At 37.9% G+C, this 13,703-nt stretch overlaps 2 protein-coding genes across 2 annotated transcripts; both read left to right on the top strand.

Moving 5' to 3' along the window:
• The first annotated feature begins 3,977 nt into the window (after window positions 1–3,977).
• LOC144035303 (microsomal glutathione S-transferase 1-like) lies at window positions 3,978–5,286 on the top strand. Its single transcript, XM_077544892.1, has 3 exons — window positions 3,978–4,171; window positions 4,239–4,330; window positions 4,504–5,286. The coding sequence occupies exons 1-3, from the start codon at window positions 4,055–4,057 to the stop codon at window positions 4,748–4,750; spliced, it is 456 nt and encodes a 151-aa protein (XP_077401018.1). The 5' UTR covers window positions 3,978–4,054; the 3' UTR covers window positions 4,751–5,286.
• A 451-nt stretch (window positions 5,287–5,737) lies between these two features.
• LOC144035302 (microsomal glutathione S-transferase 1-like) lies at window positions 5,738–7,737 on the top strand. Its single transcript, XM_077544891.1, has 4 exons — window positions 5,738–6,744; window positions 6,831–6,963; window positions 7,049–7,140; window positions 7,335–7,737. Exons 2-4 carry the CDS (start codon window positions 6,847–6,849, stop codon window positions 7,579–7,581), a joined length of 456 nt encoding a protein of 151 aa, XP_077401017.1. The 5' UTR covers window positions 5,738–6,744; window positions 6,831–6,846; the 3' UTR covers window positions 7,582–7,737.
• Window positions 7,738–13,703: the final 5,966 nt, after the last annotated feature.

The following is a 13,703-nucleotide window of genomic DNA, read 5'->3' as shown; positions in this document are numbered from 1 at the left end:
ATAGTTGCTACTATATAACTAGATGAAGCAATTCTGGGAGAAATTGCGCGTGAATGCTGAAATGCGGAATGAAAAAAAAATATAGAAACGTGAAATCAGGCTGAATGAGGTGGAATGTTGTTGAAAGATATGGAGTTATGTCAAAGATAATGAGTGTACGGATGGCATTGAACGATTTGGAATGATATTGAAGAATGTAAAATGTTCTTGAAAGTATTGCTGCGAATGCATGCATTGAATGATGTGGAATGCTAATAAATGCTATTTAATTACCGGTATATTTATAGAATTAGGTCAGGGATAGGCAAGTTCAGTCCTAGAGAGCCGCAGTCCTGCATGTTTTCGGTGTCTCCTGCCTCCAACCCAGGTGCTTCAAATCATCAGCTCATAATTATATTCTGCGGGAGCCTCTGAGCTGTGTTCGAGGAGGGAGAAAAAATGTAAAAAAAAACCCGATGTGGAACGTGAAAATATTTGGCATGGGTGAAAAATATCAGATTGATTGGCAAGGTGAATTGAAAGAAGTGAACGTTTGAATTTCTAATTTCAAACCCTGACCCTATAAAATTTTGTCTGTGAAAAATATGCAATATTTTGTGGAAAAATGTGGAATTTTTGCGATTTGAAAATTTGGGGAGTGCTGAAGATTGATCCAATGAGAACTGAATGTGCTCAACAGTTGGGAGTGAATTTTTGAATGTCACATTTGAAGTGAATGGGCATTTTTGGGGTGAAAAATGTTGAATTGTGCCAAAATGGTGAACGTTAGAAATGAGAAAAATAATAGCCCGCGAAGAATGAATTTTGTGAACACGTTGACGTTAGAATGGATTGAATCGGTTGAGGATTGTAGAAGCCATTGAAGGACAAAAAACGGTGGAATCAAAATATACAATAATTATCGGTAGATGAAGCAAATTCCGGTGAAATTGTGTGTGAATGCTGAAATTCAGCAAATAACACAAATGTATGCCTCATCTGTAATAAAAGCTTTACTTTATGTAACATTTAGCAATCTGTGCAGTTGAGTCAATTGTACTGACTAGGAATGTTTATTTACTGATTTGTTTATTTAATTAATTTCATGATTAACTCATTCACTGCCATTGACGGCTATTGACGTCAAAAAATAATTTGAACTATTTCTGTTAGTTTAACATTTTTTCCACTTTTGTTAAGAGTATGAAAACCTAGGATTACAGATATACATTTTTAAGATTAATCATGAGTTAACTATTGAAGTTATGCGATTAATTACAATAAAACATTTTAATCGCCTGACGCGATAAAAAGAAAAAGAAAACAAAAGATTATTAAAAAATTAGCAGGGTAGGGCGATTAATTTTTTTAAATTGTAATTAATTGTATGACTCACGAGTTAACTCACAATTAATCACACATTTTATATCTGTTCTAAATGTACAATAAAAAAATCTAGGTTTTCATACTCTTAACAAAAATGTAAAAAAAAATGTTAAACTAATAGAACTTGTTAAAATTAATATTTGACGTTTATAACCATCAATGGCAGTGAATGAGTTAAGTTAATGCTTTCTTTTTTTTGACAGGGATTGTTAAATATAATCATTTTGCTTCAAATGTAGACTCTGGTCAAATGAATTCTTCTCTTGCACAGAGACAAATTGACCGTATTTTTACCAAAATGGTTGATGGTCATTTTGCTCAGGTGCTTGTGATAGGAAGTTATGGCGCTCGTTCTGTTCTAAGAATGTTTGAATTCTATTACCATCCCCAGATATATATTTTTGGGCTGCTTAGTTGAAATTTAGGGAGAGTCAACCGTCTGTAAAAATGATTGCTTCCTTGTTCTTGCTTCATCCAACAACTCCCAAAAAAAAAAGAAAAAAGGAATTCACTACCTTGTGTAATTCCGGTATGAATGATGAGCACTCAAAACAGAGCGACGCAACCGGCATTAATGTGTTTTGCGCACAACACAAGCCCCCTCTGTGGGAAAACGACAGGCGCCGAATAACTAACATTGATGGCTTGCGTGTCACCTGTTATTAGTCTCACGCTTCCACATGTATCAGCATGTCAGAATCATGGAAAACACGCCTTGGGCCATGTCGACAAACTACCAACATTCTGTTTCTATTTGGCAGCTGACGCTCGCTCACAACGTCCTGCCACAGACTTCAACCATTCGCCTCCCCAAACTGGCGCACGCGCCCAACAAAGTGACTGTGCCGGGCCTGCTGCTTTGTGACTGGCAGGTGTTTTGCAAGCTCTTTTTCAAAGCACCTCAAGCTGGCAAGGCACGGCTCTTTGTTCAAGCGCGGCGTGTTTCAAGCACCTGGCTCCCGAACACTGCGACATGACGCGCGCTTGATTAAAAGCGAAATGACAAGAGTTGGAGACAAAAGTGATTGTGACTGCCGTGCAGTTTGGGTCTAGCAGCAGTCGGGAGAGTGCGTGTTGACGGAGGTTTGATGGAAGGAGAGATGAAGACGGCACTAAACGCAGCCGTGGAAATCACCAAGGAGGAAATAGCACTTTTGGTTTCATGAGGAGAATTTGTTTTCCTGACACTTTGCAAGTTAGTTTAGTTTATGGGCTCGCAATTGTCCCAACCTCATTTATATATATTTTTTATATAGACCTTTCACCTTGTCACATTGCTAAATTCACATCCTGCTGAAAAACAAATTCGAAAAAAAGCATTAACATTTTTATTTATTTATAACTACACATCCCTAATCACCAAGTAAACTGTCAAACGGTAGAACCCTTCCAAACATCTATCCATCAACTAACTAAAGCACTTATCCTTTTGAAGTAATTTTAAATCCATCTCCTTGGTATGTAACTATATATATATATATATATATATAGAGTGACATATATATATATATATATATATAGCTGTCAAACGATTACATTTTCTAATCAGATTAATCACATCTTAGAATTTTGATTAATCGCGATTAATCGCTTAATTCAAAAGGCTTTTTTAATCAACATTCTTTGCCCGCCAAATTTGACGATCACCTGTTATGTGTTCATACTTTCAACATTTTATGTTATGAGGACGTCTTCAACATTTTTTGATGTGATCCTCCTCTTTTTTTTAAATCAGTTAATTATTTGCATAATTTAAAATGGGGGGGGGGAATGCTCCTTTATTAAATGCTTTTCTTTAATGCATGTACTTATGTTTATTGGTCAAACACAACCCGTGCTACCTTTAGCGTCGTCGTTTGCCGTCAGCTCAAGGATCATCTGCAGTCAAAATTAATAGTGTGATTAATCTGCGTTAATACATGATTAATGCGATTATTTTTTTGTGATTAATTTATTAGTTAATGGTTTAACTTTGACAGCACTAATATATATATATATATATATATATACTGAAAAGAGCTTCTGCTCCAACATCTAAAATTCTTGACTACTATAGTAGTACAGTATTTTCCTGCTGGTCATTTTTTTGTAATGTGGTATTGCAATATTCACTAGAAAAACTTAAATTACCATTTTTCATAAATCATTTTGATAATTTTTTTGGTCCAATCTTTTTTTTTTTTTTTTTTTTAAGAATTGCATCAGAAGCGCTAGAAGGCATACTAAAACATTCAATAGCTCAAATGTGAGGTTTCAAAGGTTTTGCAGCAATTGAAACATGAATAAAAATGTATAAAACCGTGACAAGCACAAACATTGCTCTAGAATATGTATACGACCAAGTTGACATTTTGGGAAAAAAGGCTAAGATGGACAAAAAGGTATTTGACATTCTTCAGTCAAAAATCATCTTGCGTTGTTAAAAATGGCCACAAGTTGTCCTGCCACAACTCTCGCCTCTTATTGCGCAATCAACAGAGCAGACACTGCAAGATCGCTTCACAGACGTGCCGGTTGATCATCTGGCTCACATTCACTTTTCATGTTGCTTGACTCCACCCCCAGAGGGAGTGGGTTAAGGGTTGACTTGTGTTATGCAACACATTCCGGAATTGTCTCATTGCGACTGAAGCCACACGAGCAAATAGGCTGATCAACGTAACTGTTACTGCACATATTTACAGTCACAATGTTGGATCTGATGCAAGATGAGGTGCTCACGGCTTTCAGTACCTACGCACTTATTGTTATTCTGAAGATGATGTTTATGGCACCGTTGACTATTTTTTACCGCTTCCGAAAAGGGGTAGGCCAATACGTTGCTTCTTGAACGACTGTTAAAACATGATTTCAATGCCGTGTCCATGTTTTAGTCCTTTGCCACGGAAGAAGATGTGGCCTATAAGTCTGCGGAGGAAAGAAAGAAGCTGCTGAGGACCCACCCAGATGTTGAGCGAGTTCGCAGGTGAGTCCAATTCTCTGTTAAGCGTCACTGATTAATCGACATTGATTGGACTTTCATTATCTTAAAAAAATTGTTCAACCCCTAGTATAAAGTAACAATTGTGTGTAGGTTTAGCATTAACATCGATGCTTGTGGACTTCCTCATTTCAGTAATTTATGTTTTTGTTAACCAGATGTCATCTTAACGACTTGGAGAACGTTGTTCCTTTTGTGCTGGTTGGCTTGTTCTACGTCGTGAGTGAACCGCAACTCCCAGCTGCCCTGCTTCACTTCCGCATCTTTGCCGCTTCTCGGATCTTCCACACCATCTCCTACATCGGCGCTTTTCCTCAGCCCTGCAGGGGTCTGTCGTTTCTCGCGGGCTTCGCAGCCACCGTATCCATGGCCTACAACGTCCTCAGCAAAGTTTTCACTCTCTGAAGATAACAGCCGCTGCTCACCAACCGTTTTCTGTATATGGACGTTTAAACATAACTGTCTGGTCGGTGCTGGTTTTTACTTTCCTTTTTTTTTCTTTGGTCCTTCCTCGGGTCTCCTGACGGCCTCACGTCTCTGGCTGGGTTCTGAAGTGTTCAGTTTAGGTGCACGGTATGGGATTTTTTAATAGGTTTTAGGTAAACTAATGAATACACACTCACACGCACGCACATGCACATACACGTACAAAATAAAAATTAAAAAAAAGATATAAAAAAAGAGAGAGAGCAATGATGATGACATGTCAAATTGGTAAAATTATCGAATTAACAATACTGAGCTCTCCAGAAAGAAAAAACAAAACAAACAAAAAATAAAAAAAATAAACATAACTGAAATTCTGCCCCAACTTTTAAATGTCCTGAGCGCACCATTAATCATTTTAGCGATTCATTTTTTTCATGCTGGTCATTTGTTTGTAATGGGGTATTCAAATATTCACTTGAATATTCGGCTAATAAAATGTTTTCCTAAAACCATCTCAATTAGTATTATTTTGGGGGAAAAGTCTTGTATCAGTAGTGCCAGAGGGCATACTAAAACATTCAATAGTTGAAATTTAAGCTTTCAAATCTTTCAAGCAACTCAAACATGAATACAAATCTTACAAAGCCTTGAAGCCCAGACGCCCCTCCCACTTAATCCAGTTCATCAAGGGATCCCAATGTGTTCCCAGGCCAGCGTGTCCTGGATCTTCCCTGGGGCCCCAAACCAGATGCCTGAGCAACTTCATCTGGCTCCCCTCAATGCGTGTGGAGTAGGATTCCGGTCCTCGAGGTCCGGAGTCCTGCAAATTGTAGATGTTTCCGCCCACTAGCACACCTGATTCATATAATCAGCTCATCAGCATGCCTGATAATGATCCTGACCTTTAGCATCAGGTGTGTTGGTAGGCGGAAACATCTACAATCTGCAGGACTCCAGACCTCGAGGACCGGAATTGGTGAACCCTGCTCTAGAGCGTCCCCCTATTCCAGCAGCACCACGGCTGGCTATTGGTTACAACTCACAGCTCAAGGTCAAGGAGGAGAGTCGAGCCAAGATATCAAGAGTCTCACCTTTTGGCCCAGTTCCTTCTTTATTCGGCTCCATTCTTGCGTCACTCTTGAACAAGCCCAAGATATACTTGAACTGTTCTTGGGAAAGAATCTCATCATCGACCCAGAGCAGCCATGCCAACCTTTTCCGGTTTAGGACCATGGGCTCACTTTTGGAGACGCTGATTTTAATCCCGACTGCTAAACTAAGCTCACCAAACTAAACCCCCATCGATTCCTTGGATGCGACTAGAATTCCTTTCCATAATGTTATGAACCAATTGAGAGACTGCGCATGCAGTACTGGATTAGAAGAAACAAAATCTGAATTTACTGTAACATTACATGAACATTTAATTCGGAGTTGAAGGTATTTGGGGGAGGAATAGTCATGAGGAGCTGAGATGACCAGCCCGGAGAGGTGGAGTCATATTGATTGGGAGTTGAAGGAGGAGCAGAGTCAAATCTATCAAAAACCCAGTTGAACTGGTTTCCCCAGTGCTGGTCTCCTGTTGTGGCTTGTCCATCCCCACTTTTGTTATGTGTCCACACCTCTCTGGCATTTTTCTGCTCAAGGCGTTTTTTCTCTTTGTAGTTCCTCTTCACCCCCCTGAAAAGAATGCTCTTTTCTTGAGTCTCCAGTTGAGAGTTCATGGTAGGACAAATATTTAACTTGCCGGATGACCCGGTGCTTTCCTACACAGCAATGCATGTAGTAAATCTGGTAAGACGATGTCCTCCCCATGTGGACCGCATAGTAGGTCCCAGTCTCTCAATTTCCTTTGTTGGCTGGCTCCACCCACCCCCCGACCCCCCTCCCACAGTGAGCAGGTTAATGAATGACTCATTTCTGTAACCTTTTCCACTCTCGACTTGCTGCAACCCACACCACGCACGCAGGTAAGCTGATCGACTTCACCGATGGCATATTTACCGGAACTTTTGTCAAGTCACGCTCAACATTAATAGCGGTTTTCATCTACCAGCTGTAAAGCCGTAACGATGACGGGCCTGATGCAAGATGAAGTGTTCATGGCTTTCTGCACGTACTCACTTATTGTTATCATGAAGTTGATGATCATGGCGCCAATTACCGCTTATTACCGCATCAGCAGAGGGGTAGGTAAAAAAAAACAGCCGGCTGGATCTACAACCACTGTTCAAAAGTAAAAATAATATTCTGGTGTGTATGTCCACGTTTTAGGCCTTCGCCAATGCGGAAGATGTGGGTCTTAAGCCAATTGAGGAGAGAAAGAAGATGCTGAGAAACCACCCAGATGTTGAGCGAGTTCGCAGGTGAGTGAACATTGCTGGCTCTTTTCGAACACCCTGCGCCAAGTAATTGTAGATAATTAGTGTTGGTTCTCGTTATTTGGCAGACCTACACAACTTAACCTCTTAATAAGATCTTGTATTATCAATTAAGAATAAACTAGAACGCTAACTACGATCTTGCGCATCATTTCAGCGAAGTATGTTTTGTTTGCCAGGTGTCACTTGAATGACTTGGAGAACGTCATTCCCTTCGTGCTGGTGGGCTTTTTCTACGCTCTGAGCGGACCGGAACTGTCGACCGCCCTGCTTCACTTCCGCCTCTTTGCCGCTTCTCGGATCTGCCACACCATTGTCTACCTCGCCGCTCTGCGTCAGCCCTGCAGGGCTCTGTCCTTTCTCGTGGGCGTGGCGGTCACCCTATCCATGACCTACAATGTTCTCAGCAAAGTTCTCGTTCTTTGAAGATGACAGACGCTGCCTCACAACTTTTTTCACGTTCCATTGTCATGCCACATGTTGATTTGTTTTTGCTAAATTGCAACTAGCTGGATGGATTGTTTTGGGCAGTCATTGTACTGAATGTTAAGAATTTCAATTAAAATCAGACTTTCTACCAAATTTTGTTTTACTTTATCATGTCTTTGAGAGGAAATGGTTCTAAAGATGAAATGAAAGAGTGGTTAGTCTTTCCAACCAAACAGTCTTGGAAAGTGCATCTGAGGCACTTTCGTGAGCTGAAATTACGCTAAAAGTGCGTTATTGATTATTGAAAATTAAAATTCGTCACCCCCTAAAAACACCACCTGGCTATTGAAATGTATCTTCTGCCCAGGTTTAGTCATAACTGTTTTAATTTCCTCATTTCCTCAGTAGAGCTTTGTTCTGCGGATGTATCCTTGTGAGTATTATCGCGATTTCTGCCAGGTGCAGTCATGACTGAATAACATCCTCTATTCCTCAAATGGGCTTTGTTCGGTGTCTGAATAGTGTCCTTGAATGTTATCGTGTAGGTCCGGTCAACTCCGGTTGAACTGTTTACTGGAAACTGTGTAGTACCGCCCTTCAAGATAGTATAAGAATATTGTAAGTCCTCTGTAATCTTCGCACTTGTGAGAGGTTACAGCCATTGTCTGTAACTCACTTGTGCCCGGAATATTCTGTAGAAATTGTCATGTTTGGATTCTGTTTTCCTTGTGTGTCTTCCTTGGTCTTGTTAAGTGTGATCCTGTTTTCCTTGTGTGTCTTCCTTGGTCTTGTTAAGTGTGATCCTGCTCTTCCTCGTGTGATCCAATCAGTGCCCTCAGCCACTTGTTTCTTGCCCCAGGTGTGTCTTGTTGTGTCGTTAGCGTCTGTGTGTTTAGTCTGCTGTCTCCCCTCTGTCTGTGTCGGTTCATTGTCTTTCCTAATGTCATGCTGCCCGTTTTTGCCTTGTCTTTTCCCCATGTCATGCTGCTCGTTTTTGTCTTGTTGTTTCCCCCACATTTATGTTTTTACCTTGTAATTTGGAGATCGCTTTTGTTTGTAGAAATTAAAATCCCTCTTTTGATTGAACCTCTGCCTCCTCGCCCTGTCTTCTCGCATTTGGGTCCTCAAGCTCCCCCTTCTTGACAGAAATAAAAGCTTTGAAGGAACTGTTCATCGATCTCCAGCCTGTATCCAGATAACCAACATTCTCACTACCCGAAAGAAAACGAACACGCGGAGGAAAAGATCTACTCCACAACACTATACTCCAGATAGTCAAGTAATGTTGAGTTTTTGTTGGGTGGCTTCTCCATGACTAGCTGGTAATAGACAGTGTAATCCAGTTTGCTTTGTTTTCTCTCCTTCATGTTGGGTCAGATATAGTTGAGAAGTATAGCACTGTTTTTGACAACTTTATGGGCTTTCAATCTGTAAACTCCAAAATGCGGTACAAAAGGTCTTCTGACAAACATCTGCCTTGTGAGCACAAACATGCAGTGGTTGTCTACACAGTTTTATTGAATGAACCAATCATCTTTGGCAATGAGCCGCAAGCTGTTTAAGACAAAGATACTGTTTACCTACTTGTGTGGAAGAGCCACTCCCAGTTTACTTGTGGTTTTTAAAACTTGGCAATTGCATGTCATTGTTTCCTGTAGCTCAGCAAACCATTGTATTAAAATGCTGATTTGGGGTAAGACCCGGAAGCATGAGCAAGCCTAGAATGCACATCAAATAAGTTATTTTAGAATGGTTTTGTGGCGGACCTCAATCGTCAGGTACTGCGGTCAGCTGGCGACTAGTTTACAGTACCCTGCCTCTCGCCCAAAGTCACTTAAGATAGTTTCCAGCTTGCTCGCAATCCAAATAAGAATACGCATGACAGAAAATTAAGGGGTTAATTGTCAGGTAAACACTTAGATCATCATTATCATCATCATGCCTGTTCAGCCGGTACAACAGGTATGAGCACAAACAACTATTAACTCATTCACTGCCATTGACGGCTATAGATGGCAAAAATTCATTTGAACTATTTCTATTAGTTTCAAATCCCCCCCCCCCACTTTTGTTAAGAATATGAAAACCTAGGAAAAAAATGTATTGTACATTTAGAACAGATATAAAATTCATGATTAATCTTGAGTTAACTAGTTAAGTCATGTGATTAATTACAATTAAAAAATGTAATTGCCAGATGCCCCTAATTAAAAAGAAAAGAAAAGATTATTAAAAATTAGGGGCGTCAGACTGTTGAATTTTTTTATTGTAATTAATTGCAGGACTTCAATAGTTAACTCACGATTAATCAAAAATTTTATATCTTTTAATGGAAAAAATATCTGCCTCAAATAAAAACCAAATATCAAAATTTATAGAAACATGGTCTACGTATATAGAATTTTTTAACCTAATTCCGGTTACTTAATTCTGTCTGTTAGCGAGAGCCACTACATCGTGATAACTTACATTGATGTTTCTGCATTTGGCAATTTATTATTATATTATATTATTAGTATGAGATTTTTTTTAATGGGCTTTAGGTGAACTGATGAATACACACACGCTCGCACGCACGCACGCACACACACACACACACACGCACATACACATACTCACCCACATACAAAAAAAAAAGTATATATATATATATATATATATATATATATATATATATATATATATATATATGTGTGTATATGTATATATATATATATATATATATATATATATATATATATATATGTATATATATTTAAAAAAAAAAACATTTATTAATTTTTTTTTATTTATTTGTTTGTTTGTTTTTTAAAAAAAGGAGAGCAATGATGATGTCAAATCGAATGAACAATACTGAGCTCTCCTGAAAATTTTTTTTTTTTTTATATCTGTTCTAAATGTGCAATAATTTTTTTTATAGGTTTTCATACTTTTGTTAACAAAAGGGGGGAAAATGTGAAAGGAATATAAATAATTAAAATAAATTTTTGACGTCTATAGCCGTCAATGTCAGTGAATGAGTTAATTTAGTGGCTTTCAAACAATGTTGCTCAGTCTATGAATATTCAAGATCTTTCATTATTGGTTCCACTAAGGTAGCCAGGTAAAAACAACTTTTCTTTGATGAAGAATTGCATAACTCAGGTTGTTATTTTCAATACCGATACTGCGGAATTATTTATTTAGAATCTTACGTAATGTTCGGACAGTACTTTGATCACTGGCAGTAAAGGGACATGTCTGGGCACCTCCCAGTGCATTCCACTGGACGGCTTCCAGGCAATCGTGTCTATCTGATCTTTGGGCACGTCGCTGCTTTTCATGTCCGTGTGGGGAGAGAGAAAAAAAAACACACCTTGTATTTAAATTAGTGATGTTTTTGGTGTTACCTCTCTTGGCTAGGCCCCAACAAGTCTGACCAGCAATTGATGTTTACATATAAACAGATAAGCAAACTCAAGGTGGTTGCACTTTTAGTCAGCTAGCTTGACAACTGGTACCAATCAGTAATACTGCAAGTCAACCCCCCCCCCCCCCCCCCTCCTTTTTTTGGTTGTTGTGGTTTTGGTCAGTATGGGTGGGTGGAAGTAAAAATAATGACCAGTGAGTTCCGAACTGCACATTTACCACTGTTGATCGGTATTTACCGCTGTGTCTTAAAAGTAAATTACGCTTTACAACCGCAGCCTGGAAGCTATCAATTGTACGTTAATGCTACTTATAAAGCAAAAGTCAGTCGGGTGAATATTAAAAGCAGTGGAAGAAATGTTATCCAGGTCTGATTTGTTGACTATTGTTTGCAGGCTAGAAGTGTTTTCTTTTCTTTTTATCTAATATTATTTTAATTGGTAGTTTGGAAAAATGGATTAGTAAAATTGAATAAAAGCGCTGCCTGACTCAGTGCTGGATGGTCACTTTCTTCACATCAACTACATTACTCATTCTCTGGAGATCATAATGAACCACTAAGACAGAGTCCCATTAAGTTGCGTGAACTATTTTTATATTTCACTATTCATTATTTTTAGATCTCTAAGCCCCGCCGCACAATGAGAGATGCAGTGGGACGTGACTAGAGTGGACCTTGGGGAAAAAAATGACAGTTGGTGACTGCCTGAACACTACGCGTACCGACGCAATGCAAAATCTGCGAGCCTGTATTGGTTTTTGAGTCTTACAATACTGTACTGTAAAAATATATAAAAAAAAAATCGAATTACACCACAAAAACATGGAGCGATTGTCAAGGAAGAAGCATTCAGTTAGAACTTTAGTAATTGACATTCTACCTAAAGTATATTTGTAATAAAAATATATCAAAAATAACGAATAGGTTTCTGTTATGGTCTCATTTTTAAGTGTTTTTCGCGCGACAGGTGATGAAGAAGCATTAGAATGTGTATAAATGAAGGTAGCATAACACTTAATTAAGACATGACAAATGTCTTGAAAAGACTTCACCATGTTCATTTAAGTACATGCTGTGTCAAAAAGCGCACAAAGGAATTATTCTGGGACAAACAAGCCAGTTGTTTTCAGAGGATCTATCCTTCAGTGAGGGACATAAAATAAAATGTGAAAGTATATTTTATTATATTCATTATAACATAGTAATACCATTTTTTTTAAAAACAATATTGTGGAAATATGACAACTGATGTTATTTGATGTTATAAAAATGCACTAAACAAATAAAAGCATTTTTAATTTTTTTTAATAATTAATATATATATCCAAATACACACCTGATACTCTGTAGTTGAATAAACAAATACTTCTAGCATCTAAATGATGAGATATGGCAAGACTGTCATCATTAAGACACTGGATTCAAATGATAAATCCTCACACCTGTCATTAATTATATTTGCCATCCTCTTTATTTCACTGTAATTCATGCCAAAGAAACAGAAAATGGCTATTTATTCAAATCTACATTACTTTAAAAAAATACTTACAAGTAAGATACATGTTTTTTTTAAATGAGAGAAAAACAATGATACACCTGTCATTAAATAACTTTTATGTGATGCAATGTTTATTTTTGAGTATTATTACCTACATAAAAGCAGTCTTTTTTTTTTTTAAATATATATGTATATATATATATATATATATATATATATATATATATATATATATATATATATATATATATATAGCAAAACCCCCATCAAAATCATACTGTAATATGCATCCGTATTTCTAAAATAAAAATTATTACCACATTTCTCCCATTGTTCAGCTGCACAGTTGATTAGCACAATTAAATTTACACTTTGCCACAGTTTCTATCAATGGTGGAATCACGCATGCACTCTGCATTTATATTTATTGTTTCGGGTGATTGTTCCCATGTAATTTTCCCTCTTCAATATGCGCGGAAAATGAATGTTTCACTTTATCTGTATTTATATTATTATAGGCTATATGAAAATGCACATAGTCTCATTATTAATTTCTGTGTGTGACTGAAACTGATTTAAAAAAAAATCTGATTTTCATTTGCCAAGTAATTTAAGACATATTTGTAATAATGTGCTACAAACTGATAAAACAAACAATGGATAAAGCTTTGAGCAAAACCTTAATGGGCTTTTTTTTTTTTTTTTTTTTTTTTTACATATATTTGAAAAAAGAAAAATCTCCATTTTATATTGTTCTGCGTTTAAACATCTGCATCCAGGCTTCCTCTGTGATGATTCAAAAGTGTTTCTCCTTGCCACTAGAGGGAAGCATTTTAAAAGTCAACCGGGTTGCTTCCTCATTAGGAATCATTTATGGACCAGGTGCAGCTCATAAAAGTGCCTCAGCTCAAGCAATTAACTTCATTAGCTTTGCTGCGAAAATTCCTCTGCATATCCCCACAACGCTGCTTTTCTTTCATTTCAAACCGCTGCAAAAACACCCTGCTGAATGTCACATATTTAACACCGGCTAATTGACATGCATGAGCAGAACTGGGTTTCAGCCCCATTCGCAAGTGCTCGGGTAAAAAAGAAAAGAAAAAAAAGCAGAGTTGTTTTGATACAGTGTGTCAGCCTCTGATATGATGAATGCCTCTCGCTGCACATGAAGGTGACTGGCGTCAATCCAGAGCAGTGAAACCCATGGGTGGG

This window comes from Vanacampus margaritifer, chromosome 15, assembly GCF_051991255.1.
Source record: "Vanacampus margaritifer isolate UIUO_Vmar chromosome 15, RoL_Vmar_1.0, whole genome shotgun sequence".
NCBI classification, from domain to species: Eukaryota; Metazoa; Chordata; class Actinopteri; order Syngnathiformes; family Syngnathidae; genus Vanacampus; species Vanacampus margaritifer.
This window is presented reverse-complemented; position numbering and strand designations above follow the sequence as displayed.